This window comes from Oncorhynchus clarkii, chromosome 20 (genome assembly GCF_045791955.1).
Source record: "Oncorhynchus clarkii lewisi isolate Uvic-CL-2024 chromosome 20, UVic_Ocla_1.0, whole genome shotgun sequence".
Taxonomy (NCBI): Eukaryota; Metazoa; Chordata; class Actinopteri; order Salmoniformes; family Salmonidae; genus Oncorhynchus; species Oncorhynchus clarkii.
In genome coordinates, this window is record NC_092166.1 from 11841033 (window position 1) to 11862695 (window position 21663).

General features: G+C 41.1%; 1 protein-coding gene and 1 non-coding gene across 5 annotated transcripts; one reads left to right on the plus strand and one right to left on the minus strand.

The window, feature by feature from the left end:
* Positions 1 to 182: 182 nt before the first annotated feature.
* LOC139375899 (septin-2-like) lies at positions 183 to 17042 on the minus strand. 4 transcript variants are annotated; one of them, XM_071117857.1, is made up of 13 exons: positions 16910 to 17042; positions 14642 to 14684; positions 11831 to 11945; positions 10413 to 10499; positions 10098 to 10221; positions 9571 to 9705; positions 5049 to 5166; positions 4669 to 4770; positions 4129 to 4274; positions 3568 to 3651; positions 2437 to 2509; positions 2088 to 2185; positions 183 to 1766 (listed from the first exon to the last, which is right to left on the minus strand). In XM_071117857.1, exons 2-12 carry the CDS (start codon positions 14663 to 14665, stop codon positions 2099 to 2101), a joined length of 1095 nt encoding a protein of 364 aa, XP_070973958.1. In that variant the 5' UTR covers positions 14666 to 14684; positions 16910 to 17042; the 3' UTR covers positions 183 to 1766; positions 2088 to 2098. The 4 variants fall into 4 exon arrangements, with proteins under 4 accessions (XP_070973958.1, XP_070973956.1, XP_070973960.1 ...); XM_071117855.1 differs by having other exon boundaries at positions 3535 to 3651; positions 16910 to 17029; XM_071117859.1 differs by lacking the exon at positions 14642 to 14684 and having other exon boundaries at positions 16910 to 17007.
* Positions 17043 to 19695: 2653 nt separating this feature from the next.
* Positions 19696 to 19767, plus strand: trnap-ugg (transfer RNA proline (anticodon UGG)). Its single transcript has one exon. It is a non-coding gene; the product is annotated as a tRNA-Pro (tRNA).
* Positions 19768 to 21663: the final 1896 nt, after the last annotated feature.

The window sequence follows — 21663 nt, forward strand, 5'->3', positions numbered from 1 at the left end:
TTAGATAAGGATTTATCCCGTGGCTAGACGAGCCACTAGGCTTGAGGTGTGGTATATTCTTAGACAATGAAGCAGAATGCCTTGATACAGCCTTTAGCTGTTGTATATTGGCCATATACAAGCCCCAGAATGACAAATGACGCAAACTAGAATCTAGCTCGAATAAAAACATTAATACAAGATGGTATACATCAAGGGTTTTATTTGACAGTGATTAGATTAAAAACCGCATAAACCGGAATGTTAAGAACTCTGGCTTGGCTTGAGGGAGATATGGGCAAAGCTGGTGACAAACAAACCAGATCACCATGACGATAGCCATAGCAACTAACTGGTCCTGTCCAACATCCAAATGTCAGTCTTAACCCATTGACACACACAGCCATAAAGAACATAAGATATGGATAGATATCATATAGCACGACGTACAGTGTGCCTTTACAGCATGACCTCTCACAGACTGGATGCACTTTATTCCACAATCATCAATATCATGGGAGACACACACGAAGAAAAGCAATGTCACCTGCAATACATGAGCCTGGTCCGAACATCACAGTAATTCAATTTACTTTTAGTTGGCCAGGACTTTCGCCTCAAATATCAAACCACTTTACAATATGTTAAAACCTGGGGGCATAGGGAGCCTGGGCCCATATTCAGAGCGTCTCAGAGCAGGAGTGCTGATCTAGGATCAGCCCTTACGAAAAAAAAAAGATTGAAGTATAACTGAGGTATGCTGTATCCAAAATAACACTTTCTTACTGCAGTAATGTTCCCTCTAACTGCAGTTATTCTGCAATTACCGTGTCCAAAATACCCCAGTCGACTGCAGTTACAATGCAATCCTTTTTTGTAAGGTAGGTCCGTCAATCTATATGACCATATTCATAACGATCTAAAAGACTAGACGGATTCTAGATCTGCTCTCCTACTCACACTTTACAGGCCCAGGATTTATAGAGGCACATACAGTAAAAAAAACACCAAGGTATGTCTCCTTCATTGGTTCAGGGCTACAGGATGACTGGGAAGGTCACAGTGTCATGCATTTCAGTCATAACCAGTCGTTTGAACACAACATCAGACAGGGTTAAGCGTTGCATGCAGAAGGGAGTGGGAGAAAGAACCCTGTCAATGAATCCATGGATTAAAAAAATAATTTAGCTGCTTTTCGAAAGACTAGATCTTTAAGAAATATCTTTAAAGAATTCTCCAACATTGGCATGACAACCATTAAAGAAAAAAACATTATGGTTTTAGCTGTATGGCTCCATGAAAGACAGAAGAGAGTTGCTAACTAAGTTGTCCTTTTCCACTTGGAGCCACAGTTGGCAACATGATTGATAATTTTGTGAGTGGTTTTAGATGGGGCCCAAGTGGACAGCCTTGAAGAGCAGCAGCTTTCGGCTTTCTCAACATAAAAAAAAAAATATGTAACAATGTCCGCTATAATAAGAGCATACTCCAGGTTAAAGGAGGGTTATTCTCCATTTGGTGACTAACTGGCATGGTCCAATAGTATGGAAGAAATTAATAATAAGCAATATGGAATATTAAAGAAAGTGTAAATATAAAACATAATACTGCTTATATAAAAAATAATAACAAGAAAAAACTCAAAATAATTCCAAGTAGGAGCGAAATAAACTAAAAAGTGGCAAGCAGTACGAGACAAAGACCAGTTATCGTTCTCATTTTCACACCCTTCTCTTCCGCAATCCTTCCATCCATGTCTGGTCAAGCTCAAATAACAGCTTGAAAACCTGCAAGGAAAGACAATACCATAAAATTCTGACTTGTATTTCCTAACTTTGGATGTATATGAACACTCAATGGATCAACAAATCTACTTGAGTATCTCTGAATAGGTCATAAAAATAATATTTACCACTTAGCAGACACTTTTATCCAAAGAGAGACTTACAATGCAGAGAGTTTAAATATTTGTACTGTGTGTATTTTATACAGGTATTGAACCCACGACCGTGGCAATTTAGATATACAGGTCCACAATATGCCAGGGTACATTTCAGTCTTCACAGCACAGCTTGGTTGTGCGGAGTGTCAAATGGACTTGTTGTTACCGTGGTGTATTTCACACATGCTGGACATCTCCCGCGCCGTCAGGCTTGATTTGCATCTGAGCCTGCATCTTGGTAATCATCTCCTGCATCCTCCTCAGCTGCACAGAACACAAAACAGCATTATGACCAACACATAGAGGGGTGACTAAAATCCCCACCCCCCCTCAAAACAACTACCTTATTCACATGAAATAAACATATCACAGTCCTTCAAATAAAAGTGAGGGTGTAGGATGTAATGCGAGGGGCCATTCAAGATTGTGTGATACTCCCATAAAGGTGATATTTGAACAGACAGAGAGAGACACATAGTAGTAGTAGTGGGAGTGATGAATGGTTAGCTATTTACCTCTGCCTCCTTCTCCTGCAGGATCATGTCCTTGTCCATTTCCTCCGGCTCAGGCCCCTGGCCCTGCCCCTGCCTGGAACATAGACACAGGTTTGGTGAGTTTGGCTCTTTAGGCTGAAGGCCCAATCATTGGGGAGACTTACCGTAAATATCCAAAGACTGACACTGGAAACCTCGTACATTTCAAGTTCTTGCAAGTCTGCACAAACTATGTAAAAACAATCAGAAGAAAATACTGTTCAATACTCCCATTGTCATTCATAGAATGAGCAGAAAAGGTAGAGGACGGAAAACCCCACCGTGCATAGGAGGTCTCTGGAAGGCAGTTTAGTAAAAGCCCAAATCTGGTGTGTGTGTGTGTGTGTGTGTGTGTGTGTTCGTTCTACCATTTAAGCAGACGTGACGAAAGCAACACGTAGAAAGAGGGGCAGGAGGTTAAGGTAGAGCAGTGGACAGCTGGCTGCTAAAGTGAAAGAGGGCAAGCTGCAGAAGCAAGAAGAGAGGGTCGGGGGGGTACCTCCAACAGTTCACTCATGGGATTGGACAGACCAGAGCATCATTGGGCTGATGACAAGCCAATGGGAAGGCAGTAAAATCACTCCCTTCTCCAGGATTGGCTATAGGGGAAGGTCTCAAACAATCCAAAGGGTCCACACTCCTAGAGTTATATGATACCCATACAACCTATAACTGGTTAAAAACCCACAGTCCACTAGGATATTCAACCATAACCCACTACCAAGGTCCAATTGTTGTAGAATGTACATCCAAAATTATACATCCTGTTAAAAAAATATATGTATTTTACAACAGTGTAATGTTACACATTTAAATGCGAATGATCACCTAACTACGTATTGACAGAATTTTGCCCCAGACAAGTGCCACTGTCTGAGACACTGGATTAGTTACCCATTCATTGTCTTTGTAATCAGGTAAGTCATTCAATTCCAAGTCAGTCAACTGAGTCTTGTGTTAAATTGTGTCAACATCATCTGTTATATGTGGCATTAAGTCCTTGGCTGTATATTATATTACTATGTATGGAGGCTGGGGGGGGGGGGGGGGGTGTAGAAAGGCAAGCAGACAGGTACGTACGCAGGAGACATAACGTAACCATGGGAGGACAACCTGCCGCCCCGTTTGAGGCGCTCCGAGCGGAAGTTCTCGTAGTGCAGGTCCTGGGTCACCTCCTGCAGATCCTGCATGTGGGTGCTGCGGATGGATAGGCATCAATCAATCAATCAATGAAGCACTAAACCAACAACTTAACTCAAGTTAGTCGATCACAGAAGGCTTACCTCATAATGGAATCGCCAAGCAGTATGTGAGACAGGACTGCCACTACTTATGCCTGATAAGTAACGGATTGATAAACCACACACTTAGGGCCGTGGCAGCGAATACAGATTTTTCACGTGAGAAATCTCTGCATCTTAAGCTACGGCAAATCGGGTTTCAGAAAATCCAGAACCACAGCCACTCTGTTTTTACAACTGACACAGCTTAGTAAAAGACAAGCATTCGTCGATAGAGTATAAACTAAATCAACCATGAACACTAAATCAAAATCGCCACCAATTACAAATCAGGATTCTCAAGCTGTTATTCAATGCGGCTATTCATGTCTGATATACAACGCAGCTCCTCAGACAAGGCCCAGTGCAGTCCCCCTATCTCCCACCCACTCACATCAGCATGGTGCGCAGCTTGAGGAAGTCGTTGTGCTCGGGGTTCTCCACTTCCACCACGCCCCAGGGGTACAGGCGACCCCGCACCTTCTTCCCCTTGGCCTCGATCTGCTGGTTGGAGCCCACCACCGCAAAGGGAATACTGGCCTAGGGGAGGAAAAAGGAGGACGAGGAAAGAGCAGAGGTTAATGGTTAAAATTGCTACCATATTCTATTCAGTATGTTGCCCGTGCAGCATTCAAACCCACAACCCTAAATCAACCAACGTGAGACCTTTTAAAATGTATGTAGTTTTGTCCTTGTCTATTAATGTTCTGTATGACATCATGTTTCATGTGGATCCCAAGAAGAGTAGCTGCTGCTTTCGCAACAGCTAATGAGGATCCTTTGGTGTTACCAAAACACTGAGCTAAGATTTAAAAATTATTATTATTATTATTATTTTTTAATCTGAAAAAAATCAAATAAATGTAAGGAAAGAAGTTTTGCATTAGGAATCTTTGTAAGGAGATAAATTAGTTGAGGTGGAGGAGAGGATTACTTTGAGAGTCCTGGTCTGCTCCTTGAATTCTTCGTCCTCGTCGGACTCTGCGTCAGGGAGGTGATAGATCTTGATACTATGCTCATCAATCTCATCCAGGATCTATAGCAACATGGAGGATGGAAAAGTCATTTTGGCCATTTACTTTTGATATATATCAAAAGTAATTGGCCAAAATATATATATACACACACACACCTTTGTTCCAGAGGGATTACTTAATACAATACAGGCACATGGTGCAGTTGTGTCTTAAGTACAATAGCTACATCCACATACCTTGTTTGACAACACAACCTGTTCTCCTATCGTATACTTTTGAGAGTCAAGAGCTATAATATGTGTCCTACCCTGACATTGAGCTATACTGTGTTTCCTACCCTGCGCTTGAGCCTCTCCCTCTCTCGCAGGGTGAGTGTGTCGGCCTTAGCGATGACAGGGACCACGTTGACTTTGTTGTGGATGGCCTTCATGAACTGTACATCCAGAGGCTTCAGCCTGAGAGAGAAAGGGAGAGCGGGAGGGTGTAAGAACGGGAAATTCCACAGGGGGGTGCTCATGTAAAGTCAAGGTAAACTAAAATGTTGAAAATGTGATGGTTAGTATTACATTGTCAAGACTGGGATTGTTATGGAACTACTATTGGTGTGTGTGTGTCTTTAGGGTTGGGCGACATCAACCTTTGTCCTATTGTGATAAAGCATTGGCACCCATAAAATCTTGGTATACGATATCACCCCCTATTGGCCAAACCCCCCCCAAAAAATGAAAGAGCTAAAAGGAACAAGAGGACTCATGACAAAATATATTTGAGCAAGTGACAGTTAATGAGCCTCGGTGGCTGTGCGACGTGTGATGGGTTGTGACTAATCAAGGGCCCGGCTACAGCCACGCAACTGCTGTCCCCAGAACTGAGTAATTATTCAATGATTCACGTTTTTGCCTAATCTTCCTCTTATTATTAGGCTACTATACATTGTAGGTAGGCTTACATACAGTGCATTCGCAAAGTATTCAGATCCCTTGACTTTCCACATTTCGTTACATTACAGCCTTGTTATAAAATGGATTCAATTAAAATGTTTTCCCTCATCAAGTTACACAAAATACCCAATAACAAAGCAAAAACAGGTTCAGATTTTTTATATGCTAATTTATAAAAAATAAACAGAAATACCTTACTTAGATAAGTATTCAGACCCTTTGCTAGGCGACTCGAAATTGAGCTCAGGTGCATTCTGTTTCCATTGGTGATCCTTGAGCTCTTTCTATAATTTGAGTCTGAGGTAAATTCAATTGATTGGACCTGATTTGGAAAGGCACACACCTGTCGAGATAAGGTTCCACAGTTGACAGTGTATGTCAGAGCATAAACCAAGCCATGAGGTCAAAGGACTTGTCTGTAGAGCTCTGAAACACAGAACTGGGGAAGGGTATCAAAAAATGACTGCAGCATTGAAGGTCCAAGAGCACAATGGCCTCCATTATTCTTAAATGGATGATGTTTGGAACCACCAAGACTCTTCCTAGAGCTGGCTGCCTGGCCAAACAGCAATCAGGGGAAGAAGGGCCTTGGTCAGGGAGGTGACCAAGAACCAAATGTTCCTCTCACAGAGCTCCAGAGTTCCTCTGTGGAGATGGGAGAACCTTCCAAAAGGACAACTATCTCTGCAGCACTCCCCCAATCAGGTCTTTATGGTAGAGTGGCCTGACAGATGCCACTCCTCAGTAATAAGCCCACTTGGGCACCTAAAGGACTCAGACCATGACAATTCTCTGGTCTGATGAAACCAAGATTGAACTCTTTAGCCTGAATGACAAGTGTCATGTCTGGAGGAAACCTGGCACCATCCCTACAGTGAAGCATGGTGGTGGCAGAATCAGGCTCTCCGGATGGTTTTCAGCAGCAGGGACTGAGAGACTAGTCAGGATCGAGGGAAAGATGAACGGAGCAAAGTACAGAGAGATGCTTGATTTAAACCTGCTCCAGAGCGCTCAGGATCTCATACTGGGGCGATGGTTCACCTTCCAACTGGACAACAACCCTAAGCACACAGCTAAGACAATGCAGGAGTGGCTTTGGGACAAGTCAATGTCCTCGATTGACCCAGCCAGAGCCCGGATTTGAACCCCATCTAACATCTCTGGAGGGACCTGAAAATAGTTGTGCAGCGACACTCCCCATCAAACCTGACAAAGCTTGAGAAGATCTGCAGAGAAGAATGGGAGAAACTCCCCAAATACAGGTGTGCCAAGCTTATAGCATCATACCCAAGAAGACTAGGCTGTAATTGCACTTCAACAAAGTACTGTGTAAAGGGTCTGAATACTTATGTAAATGTGAGAGTTCTTTCCTTTTAATACATTTGGAAAAATGAATAAAAACCTGTTTTTACCATGTCATTATGGGGTATTGTGTGTAGATTGATAATGAAAAAAACGATTTAATCAATTTTAGAACACGGCTGTAACGTAACAAAATGTGGAAAAAGTCATGGGGTCTGAATACTTTCCAAATGCACTGTATATGCCAGTTAGGCTATACACCCCTTTTAAAGCGGATTAACGTGCTTAAAATTAAGAATTGACTTGGCCACTTTAGTTGTGAGACAAACCTTAAAGCATATATGCCTATAGGCTAGGCTACATAAAAAAAGGCTTTGTTTCTTATGCTGGGCATCATTCACAAGTGATAATATATTATCCACAAGTGATAAGTTAATATTGTCACCCATCAGACTACTCTTGATTTAATCTCGTCTTTACCTGTATACTAAATAATGTGTGTGATATTTGTTTTGATTTAGACTGGACCATTATCATGCACATGTATGGAAACATGGGCAGTGGGAAAAAAATGTCATCCATGCACTTAAACGGCGAATGGAGGACGCTTTTCCCCGTGGTTCATTTTCATGCCAGCCAGGTAGGCTATACTCCTGCTGTAAAGAGAAGCAATGTGCTTAAATATTAGGAAAGTTGATAAATAAAAGTAGGCCTAGTCTATAGAAAGCTGATGGGATCCTCGTTTTCAGTGGCCATCACTCGGTTTTCTCACACAATTGCATAGTCTATAGAAATGTTGCGCAACATGAGCTCTCATGAATTGTTTGATTAGATTTTCTAATAAATTTGCATTGATGTCAGAGTGATTATCGGGAGAATAGAGTGCTGAGTACCAGGCAGTTAGCAAGTTTGGTAAGCTATTAATGACCAGCAGAAACATCAGAGCTTGGACAAGCCTAATTACAGTGACTAAACAGTCATGTGGAACTTAACAGCCGTCATAATTCGTGACCGGTGGTGTGGCGGTAATATGGTCACCGCAACAACCCTAGACGGAGCTAACCTTTTCACTAAAGCAGCGCAAAATGTCCAGTCTCAATATCAGATGATCTAAGACATCTAGCCAAAGCCTATATTGTTTTTATAGTGGTGTCAAATTATTTTAACTTCTCTAGGATAAGTGGCAGCATTTGGAATTTTGGATGAAAAGCATGCCCAAATTCAACTGCCTGCTACTCATCCCCAGAAGATATGCATATTATTAGTAGATTTGGATAGAAAACACTGAAGTTTCAAAAACTGTTTGAATCATGTCTGTGAGTATAACAGAACTTATGTAGCAGGCGAAACCCAGAGGACAAACCATTCACATTTGTTTTTAATATATATTTTAGGTCACCCTCTTTTCAATGCGTTTTCATTGGGAATCCAGATTTCTGCCTCAGTTTGTTTTCTTCCTGTATTGAACACAGATCATCCCGTCTTCAATTGTATTGATTATTTACTTAAAATACCTAAAGTTGTATTACAAAAGTAGTTTGAAATGTTTTGGCAAATTTTACAGGTAACTTTTGAGATATTTTGTAGTCACGTTGCGCAAGTTGGAACCGGTGTTTTTCTGGATCAAACGCGCCAAATGAAATGGACGGAATTAATGGAACAAAAGGACCATTGATGTTTATGGGACATATTGGAGTGCCAACAGAAGAAGCTCGTCAAAGGTAAAGCATGATTTATATTTTTATTTCTGCGTTTTGTGTCGCGCCTGCAGGGTTGAAATGTTCTCCCTTTTGTTTATGGAGATGCTATCCTCAGATAATAGCATTGTTTGCTTTCGCCGAAAAGCCTTTTTGAAATCTGACATGTTGGCTGGATTCACAACACGTGTAGCTTTAATTTGGTATCTTACATGTGTGATTTCATGAAAGTTTGATTTTATAGGAATTTATTTGAATTTGGCGCTCTGCATTTTCTCTGGCTTTTGGCCAAGTGGGACGCTACAGTCCCACATATCCCAGAGGTTAAAAGCACAATTTGGTATTTTCTCTCCATTTTGATGTGAATATTATTTCAGTTTTTGTGCATACTTGCTTTTCTCCTGCCACGCTACTTCATATTAAAACAATACATTTTTGCTATTATTTTCTTCTGAAATAGACAGTTTCTCCATATCATGCTTCTTTAGACCTGTCTAAAATAAATTATTGATTTATTTTGAAGGTGTAGGTTAGATTACATAGATTTATTAGACTTTTTAAAATGGCCTTTAGGCTGTGTGGAAGTCAGGAGATGCTAAATGTGTTTATGTTAATTAACAGTCAATTACTGAGACCGACAGTTATTTGCGTGACAATCATCAGCTGACGAAATTTCGTGACCGCCACAGCCCTGTCTACAGTGTTCTTACATTCTATGACTTGTTTAAAACAAATTTACTGAAAAAGGTTAAGCAGGCATGGCCCTGCTATGGGTTGCCCGGTCAGCTCTATACTGTCTGGTGCCAGTCAAGTTGAAATAGGCTATGCATTGTCGGTTACATCACCATCGACGATGGCTGTCAATCAGCTTCAAAATCCAATACTATCACCCAACCCTAGTGTGTGTATGTGTGTGTACCCATGACCCAGCGGGGAGATGAAATAGAAGCAGCAGTGAACGCGGTTGTCCACGATGTGCCGGCGGTTCAGACCGCTCTCGTCGTGGAGGTATCTCTCAAACTGGTCGTCAATGTAGGCGATGATGGTGCTGAAACTGCGGGAGAAGAGAGGAAGCAGCACGGTGGACCATGTAGTTAAACACCTTGTGTGACATCGTCGTCACTTGTTACCACAGCAACAAAGTCTAAATATATCATACAACTTTATGAAAACAAACCTTTTGATTTTTGATGTTTACTTAAAGTTAGGGTTAGGTATAAGGTCAGAAGTGTGTTTACGGTTAGGGTTAAAATCAATTCTATAAATAGGAGCGGTTGAGCCATAATTAGGACTTTGTGGCAACCATATGACATGGTTTCAAAATACATCAACGGTACTCCAGCAATAACATATTTGTCCATGCACAAACAGATCATGGAGAAATAAAGTTATTACATGTGAATGGACAGGATCAGGTCCCCTGTCTATACAACCATAGCGGCGTACCAGTCCTGGCTGTTGATGGCGTCACCGTATCCGGGCGTGTCCACCACGGTGAGGCGGAGCTTCACCCCTCGCTCCTCGATCTCAACCGTAGATGCTTCGATCTGAACCGTGCGCTCAATCTTCTCTGTGGATTACAATTAAAAGGAGATAAAAAAGGTTAGGCTTTTACTTTCCAGACACTGGAGGCCACTGAATAAATGAGGGGTGATTTGGCATAATTGGTTTTAAAATTGATTCCCATTAGGTTATGCAGGAACAAATGACATTTTGGAGTAATAGCTGGGAGTGTGGCCGTGGTATGTGTGTACGTCATACCTGCTGCTCCGGGGATGATTCTCTCTGGGTAGAGATCAGTGAGGAACAAGCTGTTGATGAGGGTGGACTTCCCCAGACCAGACTCACCTAAACACGACACACAGAATCAATAGCTAAACTATCATTATTTTCCAAAAAAAGGGGACCAAATTAAAAACAGAATAGATTATATTGTGCCTGCATGGCAAAACAGCCAATATAAAGATAAAGGCAATATACCCGATTACCTTTAGTCTACAAACCACAAATACTACAAGAATCTACAAAATGTGTGCAGGTTTTTTTTTATACACAAAATAGCCCGCTAGTTGGCAGACATCCAGCCTGGACTCTGCATATTAGCCAAGCACTAACCAATGATACACATTAGGCCTCGCATAGCCTGGGAAATGCATTAAGCTGGCAGTAAAACCAGATTTATCTAAACACACAGTCACACACAGACAGACACTTTCCAGCAGCAGAGGCCTGTCCAGCACACAGGGTCACATTCCAGTCTGGTTTATTTTAAGGCAGAGGGGATAAGTGTACAATAGGGCTCTCCTCCTCCCCTACACCACACAGACAAATAGGGAGATGAGAGAAAGGAAAACCATTTCACACAGCTAAACTAGAGGACCCAGAGAAACCCTGCCTCCATCCGTTTACATAGTTGAGTCCACAGCTGGACTCAACTGTGACCTAAACCAGGACCTCTGACATCATCCCTGACACATCCCACTCTCAGACACACACATAAAAACACTAAAGGAAGCGATGAGATTTGGAACAGTGGTTACTGACAGATGTGGGGAGGGTGGGAAATGTGAAAATGGTGAGGCGAGGCTATGAGAAGAGGAAATGAATGCGTTTGTCAACTAGCTAACAACTGTCTGGGCTTACAGTCAAAGAAGTCACATTCCATTCTGTCGACAGCATGAACTGACACCTAACTGCTTAGCACAAACTAGGCCTAATCCCAGATAGATTTTTTTTCTGTAAAAAAATAAAAAACTTTTTTTAAAGCCTGTACACAGTTCATATGTTTCGTAAGGGAGAGATGCTATCCACCCACTCCAAATGGAGAGGAAAAAGGAAAAGTATATCCAAAATGTTAATTGATTACTGTTGCCATGCCATTCCTAAAACACTTATGATATGCCAAAACTGCGTGAACATGATCATTTAGGCACACATTCCCCATTCGAAGGCCAAGGCTCCTAATCTCTACTGAACTGAGGAAAGAACTAAAGCAAGAAAATGTCTGACTCACCAACAACCAAAGACCAGTTGTTTTGAGCTTTGCACAAAACCACTGAGTATCCATTCTGTCTAAGGCCAAACTAAGGCAACTATAGCTAGCGACTTCATACAAACAATTACAACCCTCTCCATACAAAAATACCAGACATTTAGGTTACAAATATTGTGACACTCACCAACTACCATGAGGGTGAACTCGAAGCCCTTTTTGACCGACTTGCGGTGCACCTGGTTGGGCAGATTGGCAAAGCCCACATACCCCGGGGTCTCTGGATTGGTAAACTGACCCTGCTGTAAAACATGAGACCACCACATGTTCATTAGAACCCGAGTCATTCAACCCAGGAATACCATCATTTTTACTGACATCTCCAGAGACATGGGTTGTCGTTGCTAGGGTTGGGCGTTATGCAGATTTTCATATCATACGTCCTGCCCTCAATTCGGTTTAGTACACAAGGGGGCGCCAAAACACGCTAAGAATTTAATTGGGCGTCTACCAGAATGCTAACCAAATTTGCGCAAGTAATAGCGAATTTCCATGGAGGCTGCTAGCTAAACTAGGCTAACGAGCACAAACAAAAATAAGCTAATTACAATGACAGGGAATCCGGCTCATAAAGTTATACATATATAGGTAGGCGCTACCGAATGTTTTTTTGTTGGTGAGTTTGTACATTTACAAGCGAATGTGAACGAGAGACATTGAACAAAGTTGACGCATGCAGTACTGGCTCTCCAGAAGCGTTCACACACTGTCTGTGTAGTAGAGTCTGGAGCCACTACGGCAACCGGCCTGCCTGCTAGAAGAAGAGTGGGAGGTTCAGAAAGCCGAAAACAGGGGGAAAAAACGTAAGGAAATCAAGATCGCAGTGGCAGCTGTACAAATACCTAATCCAAAAGACCGTTACATTCTTAAACAGGCAGAAAGCTAACACAAAATGACGCCCCCGTCACCTAATTAATTGAGCCATTTTACTTAGATAACAGACCCCCCTAGTTTAACTTGCTAACACAATTCTTTGTTTTTCACACAGGATATTTTTTTAAATAAAAAGCATCAGAAATATCTTGCTACGTTTTGTAAACGGATCTAAAATGCTTATTGTAATTTCTGCTCGGCATCAGAAACATTTTGTGCTTCAGTTGCACTTCTAAACTCGGATGAGAACTCAGGAACGGGTATCAGCAGACAGCGCTCTGATGTGTAGCTACTTTTCTCCAATACTTTTCTCAGTGTAGCAAGCCTATTTTTCTCCAGTAAAATACAAGATTAACTTTAAGCAAAACATAAGGAAAAGTAGCTGGCTACATTATTCCTATGATAGGCCAAGACGTTAGAAATATGATGGCCATGCATCATTTTTGCTTTTTTATTATAAGCACATTTACTTGTGCGGCTGCCAGCAGCGTCACATTTTTTTCATCAAATGACAGCAATTAAGCTATTTTATGCCGAATGTGTTGCGCTAATGGATGTATTTTCTGTGAAGGAAAACTATAGCTGCACGTCCCTGATCACTATTGAAGAAAAAAAAACACACGATTTGAATGTTAAACACATTGACTGCGGTTATTTACTTCAATTGCTACAAAAATTCAAATGTATTGAAAAACTTAAAATAAATAGTTTCAATGGTATTGAAAAAACATTGTCACTATTTCTAAATACCCCGGTATACCGCCCATGCCTAGGTTGCCTAACAGACTGATACCTCCGATTTGCAGTCCGAAATGAATGCCATTCATTTGTTGGGAACACTTCCTCAAACTCTACAAGCCAGAATGTTGACTAAAATTATATTTTGACTTTACCTGTTGTCCATGCAGTTGGTCCTTTTGGAGACAATATATCCACAGGAAAGTAAGTAACTCACCTTTTCAAAGAGCTGGGATTGCGTTCAGACTTCGATCACCTGAAGCATGCGGAGAACCATGTAAACACGTGCACGAGCTCAGCAAGTATGCACGCGTCCCGTTTCATCAGGTGATTAGAAATCTGAACGCACTACCAGCGCTTTGAAAAGTTGATTTAATTGCACTTTCCTATGGACAGGTTCTCACATTCCTTCCAGCAAAAGGACCAACCGGTAGAGTAAGTAAACATGAAATTTTATTCAACATTCTGCCTTGTAAATTAGAGCTTTTGAGATGAAACCTTCCTTATCCAGACGCTCATTGATGCCCGACATATAATTTAATGCAATTCAACGTCGGGTCTTCAGGCTAGGATGGACCTACAGTATATTATAGTAATCATATCTGTGGGTTGTGCAAATCACAGCAAACATTACAACCAGCAATTAGGCAGCTACTCAAGAATCAGCTGTACACAAATGAACTGTCTTGTCTCTGGAATGCATTATTGCATTCCAGTGTTTATGGCCTTAACAGGCCTATACATAACCAGGGAGAATGTGCAGTCTAGCTAAAGGGTTTAAAGTTAGGCCGATCTTTTCATCTTATGAACAGATGTAAGGAAGGGATTATTACACTAGCTTTCTATAATATAGCTAGACTAAGCCCATACATTGGAAATGCAATACAGCCATTACTGTTCCCGGCTTTGTATAACTAGTGGTCCCCCTCTGTGAACAAGGGGCAGGACTGAGTGAAGCCTGAGATGGCAGCGTTCTCATGGAGCCTTTCAACACAAGTCAAGGCACAACTGTGAGTCATGGGGAAGGAAGTAGCTGCCTGGACGCTGGCAGCATCTGCTTGAGTGGCCATGCATTCTGCAATTAAGACCCCAAATGGCTTTAGGCCCGATGGTTTAATTAGAATAAATCCTAATTTGCCAAAGCATATCCCATCGCGTTAGTGTAGGCCAATTACAAATAGGCAGAGGTAATTATTGGAATATTATGAGGGAACTTTTTTTTTTTTTTTTATGTTTTTTTGTTTTTATTTAACTGCCTGACAGTATTACATTAAAATGAGCTGTGGGGATGCAAGCATCCTATAATTGTACTCGGTCGGGAACTTACTTTCATTTTTTCCACCTGAGACATTTTGCGCTCTTTCAACCTGCTAGAGAACAGAGAACATAAAAACAGATGTCAAATGTCAGGTACATTACATGATCAAAAGTATGTGGACACCTGCTCGTCAAACATCTCATTCCAAAATCATGGTCATTAATATGGAGTTGGTCCCCCCTTTGCTGCTATAACAGCCTCCACTCATCTGGGAAGGCTTTGCACTAGATGTTGGAACATTGCTGCAGAGACTTGCTTCCATTCATCCACAAGAGCATTAAGTGAGGTCGGACACTGATGTTGGGCGATTAGGCCTCGCTCACAGTGGGCGTTCCAATTCAACCCAAAGGTGTTTGATGGGGTTGAGGTCAGTGCTCTGTGCAGGCCAGTCAAGTTCTCGACTGGCCTGCAGTCGGCAAAACATGTCTGTATGGACCTCGCTTTGTACACGGCATGGTCATGCTGAAATAGGAAAGGGCCTTCCCAAACTGTTGAAAGCATAGAATCGTCTAGAATGTCATTGTATGCTTCACTGGAACTAAGAGGCCTAGCCCAAACCATGAAAAACAGCCCTAGAGCATTATTCCTCCACCAAACTTCACAATTGGAACTATGCATTAGCGTTCTCCAGGCAACCGCCAAACCCAGATTCATCTGCCGGACTGCCAGATAGTGAAGTCACTACAAAGAACGCATTTCCACTGCTCCGGAGCACAATGGCAGCGAGCTTTACACCATTCCTGCCGACGCTTGGATTTGCACATGGTGAACTTAGGGCTGTGTGCGGCTCCATTTCATGAAGCTCCCAGCAAACAGTTATTGTGCTGATGTAGCTTCCAGAGGTAGTATGGAACCTGGTAGTGAGTGTTGCAACTGAGGACAGAACTTTTTTTATTTAACTAGGCAAGCCAGTTAAGAACAAATTCTTATTTACAATGAAGGCCTTTTGCAGGGACAGGGGCTAAACTTTTACACGCTTCAGCGGTCCCGTTCTGGGAGCTGTTGCGCCTAGAGATTTCACTTCACAATAACAGCACTTAGTTGACCAGGGCAGAAATTGTACAAACTGAGTTGTTAGGAAGGTGGCATCCTATGAAAGTGCCACATTGAAAGTCACTGAGCTATTCAGTAAGCTACCAATATTTGTCTATGGAGAATGCATGGACGTGTGCTCGATTTTATACACCTGTCAGCAACCATGTGTCTGAAACAGCCAAAACCACTAGTTTGAACGGGTGTCCACATACTTTTGTATATAAAGTGTACTTCTGTTTTCAGTAGAACATGCAGTACTATATCAATAGGCCTATTTATTACTTCAAGAGAATGACAACTGTGTACACTAACAAAATGGAGGAGGGCATAGCCTACATGATTTAGGGGACTGTGAGAGACAGGAAGTCTGCTCTCTGCTCAGAATGACTTTTCAAAAGAATGTCTCACCACAAAAAAAAAGCCATCCCCGTACAACTTGACACCACGTCACAAATGCATTTGTTGCTCAAGCTGGTTTTGCCTCCAATTCAACTTTCAATGCTGTACTTTTATTTATCTAGCTAGTGACTTTTCTATAACTAAGTAACATGTTCAAACTGGAAGTGAAATTAAAACACTTTAAGCCATTTCTTCCTACAGTTAGCGGAAAGTGTGACAACCACAAGTCAGATGACAGACTAAAGAGGCCAGAGAAATTGACTCGAAATAGTGCCGGGCATCTTTCTTTCAAAACTACTGAGACTGGGTTATGAAAGCGCTGTCTCAATGAATGAAAATACAACTAAATTAAATTGTAGTTACGTCAAAGAATGCCTATCTTGCGGTCTCCGTTTAGCTAAATAAAACAAAACACGAGTCTACCCAGACATTTAATCGTGCTTGAGATGCCTTGAACGTTTAAATTAGTTAGCTAGCTTCTTAGCGAGCTAGCAATACACAGAGCCATGTATTTATTAAATATATGGCTCTGACAATACCTAGCCAGCGAACACGCATTTCAAGTCGGACTGTGTAGATATAATTTGTCAATTGTGATACATTATGATTTCCAATGGTGGCTAGCTCACAATGATTCTCCGGCAAGGTGTCTAAAAGCAAGCGTTGAAAGCTAGCTAACGTTAACTTAGCTAGCCAACGTTAACTTAGCTAGCCAACCACTTTGCTAAAGTAAAGGCTAGCTAACAAGCTACTTGGGATGCGACAGGAAGTTAAAGCGACGTACCTAATTCGACGAGGCAGTGAAATATTACAACTTGCTAATAAATACAATGCAATATTTACCTTTTCGATTGTCAGTGAAAGAAAACGGAGTGATTCTGGAGGCTGGATGGACACCTCAAATTCCTGTAGACACCGAACAGTTTCTTCTGCACAGGGACCAGAATGCATTGGGCGTTGACTGTCCTCTAATAATGCAGTGCCTTTCCAAAGATACTGATACCTAATCGGTGTCCTTTTTATAAATAAAATATATGACACAAATGTAATACTACTAGCTACCAAACTTTACAATTCGTACTAATATTCCTCTTTATCACCATCTTCGTCGTTGTCATACTTCAAATCACAAGTTACAAAGTATTGGTTAGTCTGATCCAAAGTCCTTCAACTTTAATCATATAGAAAGCAATTTACCTAAAGTTTGAATAAATATGTAGAGTACGCTACGATGATTATTAATATAATTGATTATATTAAGCCTATTTATAATAACAATCATATTTAAAAAAGAATATACTATTTTAAATAGGGTAACAAAGCATTTTATAAAACAGCCCAGTGCAAAATATGACAATGTAAAACTCAATCATCTTACCATAATCTGTAAAGGTCTGCAGCAGACACCCAACCATGACATCCAACCACTGGGTTGGCTCGAGTTACCTGGATGACTGCACTGGAGGGGCGTTTTCAAGGCTGTGAATGTAAAGTATAAGAATAAGGTAGTCTACGATGGAGCCAGAAATATTGTGTGGGACTGCGTTTATTGTCCCATATGGACAAAATTATCCAACAGACTAGGTCTAGCTGTTATAAACACTATCTTCACCACCCATGCCACCACTTGAAGTGCCACATCCTCATACAGTATGCCTAAATTCATTTGATAATGATGAACAGTTTAGTCTCAAAGCCTCAGACATGGTATGCTCAGGCTAGTCTGGCAGGAGGGCCGGTCATGGCTAGAAAGTTGTTGTTTTTTTGTGCATTTTAGCTAACCCGCCAAACCCCTTTCCTAACCTGCTACGTTAATTATCCTAACCTGCTACGTTAATTCTCATAACCTGCTGCGTAAATTTTCCTAACCGGCTCCGATTTTTTTATTTTTTACAAAAGCAGTAGCCTTTCTAGTCAAAACCAGATGGGCCTCGGGCTCATGGCATAGCCAGAATTTCGTTGGTGGGTGGGCCTGCAGAAACGTGGTTTTAATGATTTTGTTGGGGGGTAGCAGCTAACTTCCTGAAATGTTACACATTTTGTCATGCGGCAAAGAGAAAGTTGAACCAAACAACACAACAGCATTGTATTTATTTCTGCACAGGCCTACTACTAGATATATATTTTAAACAACATTGTGATAATGTATAATGAAAAGGTACATTTTGTATTTTCAAGTTATGAGTTTGCCGCCAAACAACCAGATAACTGTTTAAAAGAAAACGTCAGCTACAAATTCATCCTGGACAGCAACGATTTTGTGTCTTCATGATTGGTATGTAGTTATTTATACGTCGACATCTGCGGCTTTATCAAGCGTCTTGTTGGTCGAGACAAGGGATCAACTAAATTCTGTTGCGGGCCTATTTTTTTCTTGAGTGGGTGGTCAGGGGACCGGAACATAATTACAAATAATTTGTGGACTGCAAATTGACCTCAAGAAGTCCAAACAGATATGTTATTTGACTAAAACATAATCATTTCAAACCTTGCTTACATTTGTATATGATCACATCGTATTATGCGTGGGAATAGTTGGGAAGAGATTTCCAAAATCATTTGAAGCTTATTTCCTGGTGTTTTTACAGCGTTTTTGTCCCACAATGAAAATGTCTTGCTCAGAAAACTCAAAACCACCCGTGGGCCAAATTCGTCCAAATCGACCCACAGGCTGCCAGTTGAGGAACCCTGGTCACGAGACTGGTGATTCTCATCTTTTTTTAATTTTATTTTTTATTTTTGGTGGCTAGATAAGCTTTAATATTGCAAACATATTTTGGGTTCTAACGATGTAATTGTCTGCATCATTTTCAATCCCCCATTTATAAATATTTGTATATGTTTTCCTTCTGTATTATTTTCCCTTAACCCTACCAGATATTACTCCCATACTAGGAGTAATCTAATGGACAACAATAGTTAGGCTTCTACTTCCAGTTTATACATACTATATACATTTTACGGAAACGCAATATATTACATTAGTTATGTATTTGTTTTTAGTCCCACCCTTCAGCTACCCTCAACCCCTCCCATCTATCTCTGAATACCACCCAGTTTTGATTTCTTAATTGCCATATATTTTTCAACTGTGCTTAATGTTTCACAAATGTTCTGAACCTTTCTATTCTCATAGTTTCTACAGATTGGAAATTAAAGATGATTTTTTTTTACTGAGAGTATTTATTATTGCTAGATTGACTATGGCTAGATGGACTCAAGTCACCCAGCAGTGCTATATGGAGAGTTAGCTCCAGATAAAAGTTATAATTCTTCAGCCATTCCTGAACCAGCGACCAAAAACAAGCTACTGTACATGGCAGTACCAAAACAAGTGATCTAGTTAATGATTCGGTCTATTGGCAGCAAAGTCTGCAGAGCTGGAATGGTTGTATCCCCCATATACATAACATTATTTTGGTTGCAATCATTTTTTATAATAATTTTAATTGAAAAATTCAACGTATTGGTCGAGACATTATTTTGTGTATCAGTTCATAAACCATGTGCAAGTTATGAATTTCTCGCCAACAACCAGATAACTGTTTTCACAAAAATGACGGCTATAAATTCGTATCGTTATGGTTGGTGTTGTTATATATATTTTCATATCTGTGGTTTTCGCAAGCGGCTCGTTGGTCTAGGGGTATGATTCTCGCTTTGGGTGCGAGAGGTCCCGGGTTCAAATCCCGGACGAGCCCGTATTTTTGTCACCATAGTTCCAGAGTTTCATCGCAGACAGAAGGAGGTTAGTTACAAATGTATTTTGTTTCATATTTGATAGTTTTCACGTTTAATTCAACACTTCCGGTACGTTGTAGCAAAGCCATTTAAACTTTTCGACCGTCTAACATACAGTACCAGTCAAAAGTTTGGACACACCTACTCATACCAGGGTTTTCTTTATTTTTACTATTTTCTACATTGTAGAATAATAGTGAAGACATCAAAACTATGAAATAACACATATGGAATCATGTAGTAACCAAAAAAGTTGGAATTGAAAAAGGGGCAATACATTTTTTAATTAAAAAATATATATATTTTATATATATATTTATTTTTTATTTTTTATTTCACCTTTATTTAACCAGTTTGGCCAGTTGAGAACACATTCTCATTTACAACTGTGACCTGGCCAAGATAAAGCAAAGCAGTGCGACACAAACAGTAACACAGAGTTACACATGGAATAAACAAATGTACAGTCAATAACACAATAGAAAAAAATCTATATACAGTGTGTTCAAATAAGGTAAGGTTAGGGAGGTAAGGCAATAAATAGGCCGTAGTGGTGAAGTAATTACAATTGAGCAGTTAAACACTGGAGTGATAGATGTGCAGAAGATGAATGTGCAAGTAGAGGTACTGGGGTGCAAAGGAGAAAATAAATATATGGGGATGAGGTAGTTGGATGGGCTATTTACAGATGGGCTATGTACAGGTGCAATGATCTGTGAGCTGCTCTGACAGCTGATGCTTAAATTTAGTGAGGGAGATATGAGTCTCCAGCTTCAGTGATATTTGCCATTCGTTCCAGTCATTGACAGCAGAGCACTGGAAGGAAAGGCGACCAAAGTAGGAATTGGCTTTGGGGGTGACCAGTGAAATATACCTGCTGGAGAGCGTGCCGCGGGTGGGTGCTGCTATGGTGACCAGTGAGCTGAGATAATTTCTGTTTGAAAAAGCTGGCCTTTGCTTTCCTAACTGCCTGTGTATATTGGTTCCAAACTTCCCTGAAAAGTTGCATATTTGGGGGCTATTTGATGCTAATGCAGTACGCCACAGGATGTTTTTGTGCTGGTCAAGGGCAGTAAGGTCTGGAGGGAACCAAGGTCTATATCTGTTCCTGGTTCTAAATTTTTTGAATGGGGCATGCTTATTTAAAATGGTGAGGAAAGCACTTTTAAAGAATAACCAGGCATCCTATACTGAAGGAATGAGGTCAATATCCTTCAGGATACCCGGGCCAGATCGATTAGAAAAGCCTGCTCACTGAAGTGTTTTAGGGAGCGTGTGAAAGTGATGAGGGGTGGTCGTTTGAGTGCAGACCCATTACGGACGCAGGCAATGAGGCAGTGATCGCTGAGATCCTGGTTGATGACAGCAGAGGTGTATTTAGAGGGCAGGTTGGTCAGGATGATATCTATGAGGGTGCCCGTGTTTACGGATTTGGGGTTATACCTGGTAGGTTCATTGATAATTTGTGTGCGATTGAGGGCATCTAGTTTAGATTGTAGGACGGTCGGGGTGTTAAGCATGTCCCAGTTTAGGTCACCTAACAGTACGAGCTTTGAAGATAGATGGGGGGCAGTCAATTCACATATGGTGTCCAGGGCACAGCTGGGGGCAGAAGGTGGTCTATAACAAGCTGCAACGGTAAGAGACTTGTTTCTGGAAAGGTGGATTTTTAGAAGTAGAAGCTCGAATTGTTTGGGCACAGACCTGGATAGTATGACAGAACTCTGCAGGCTATCTCTGCAGTAGATTTCAACGCCACCCCCTTTGGCAGTTCTATCTTGTCGGAAAATGTTATAGTTAGGGATGGAAATTTCAGTTTTTTTTGTGGCCTTCCTAAGCCAGGATTCAGACATGGC

Excerpts from the sequence above, each read along its gene's own strand:
- LOC139375899 (XM_071117855.1), bottom strand. The coding sequence starts at position 14,665 with ATGTCTCAGGTGGAAAAAATGAAA. Across the intron at positions 10,500-11,830 it reads GTTCACCCTCATGGTAGTTG|GTGAGTCTGGTCTGGGGAAG; the intron begins GTGAGTGTCACA and ends TGTCGTGTTTAG. Across the intron at positions 9,706-10,097 it reads GCCATCAACAGCCAGGACTG|TTTCAGCACCATCATCGCCT; the intron begins GTACGCCGCTAT and ends CTTCTCCCGCAG.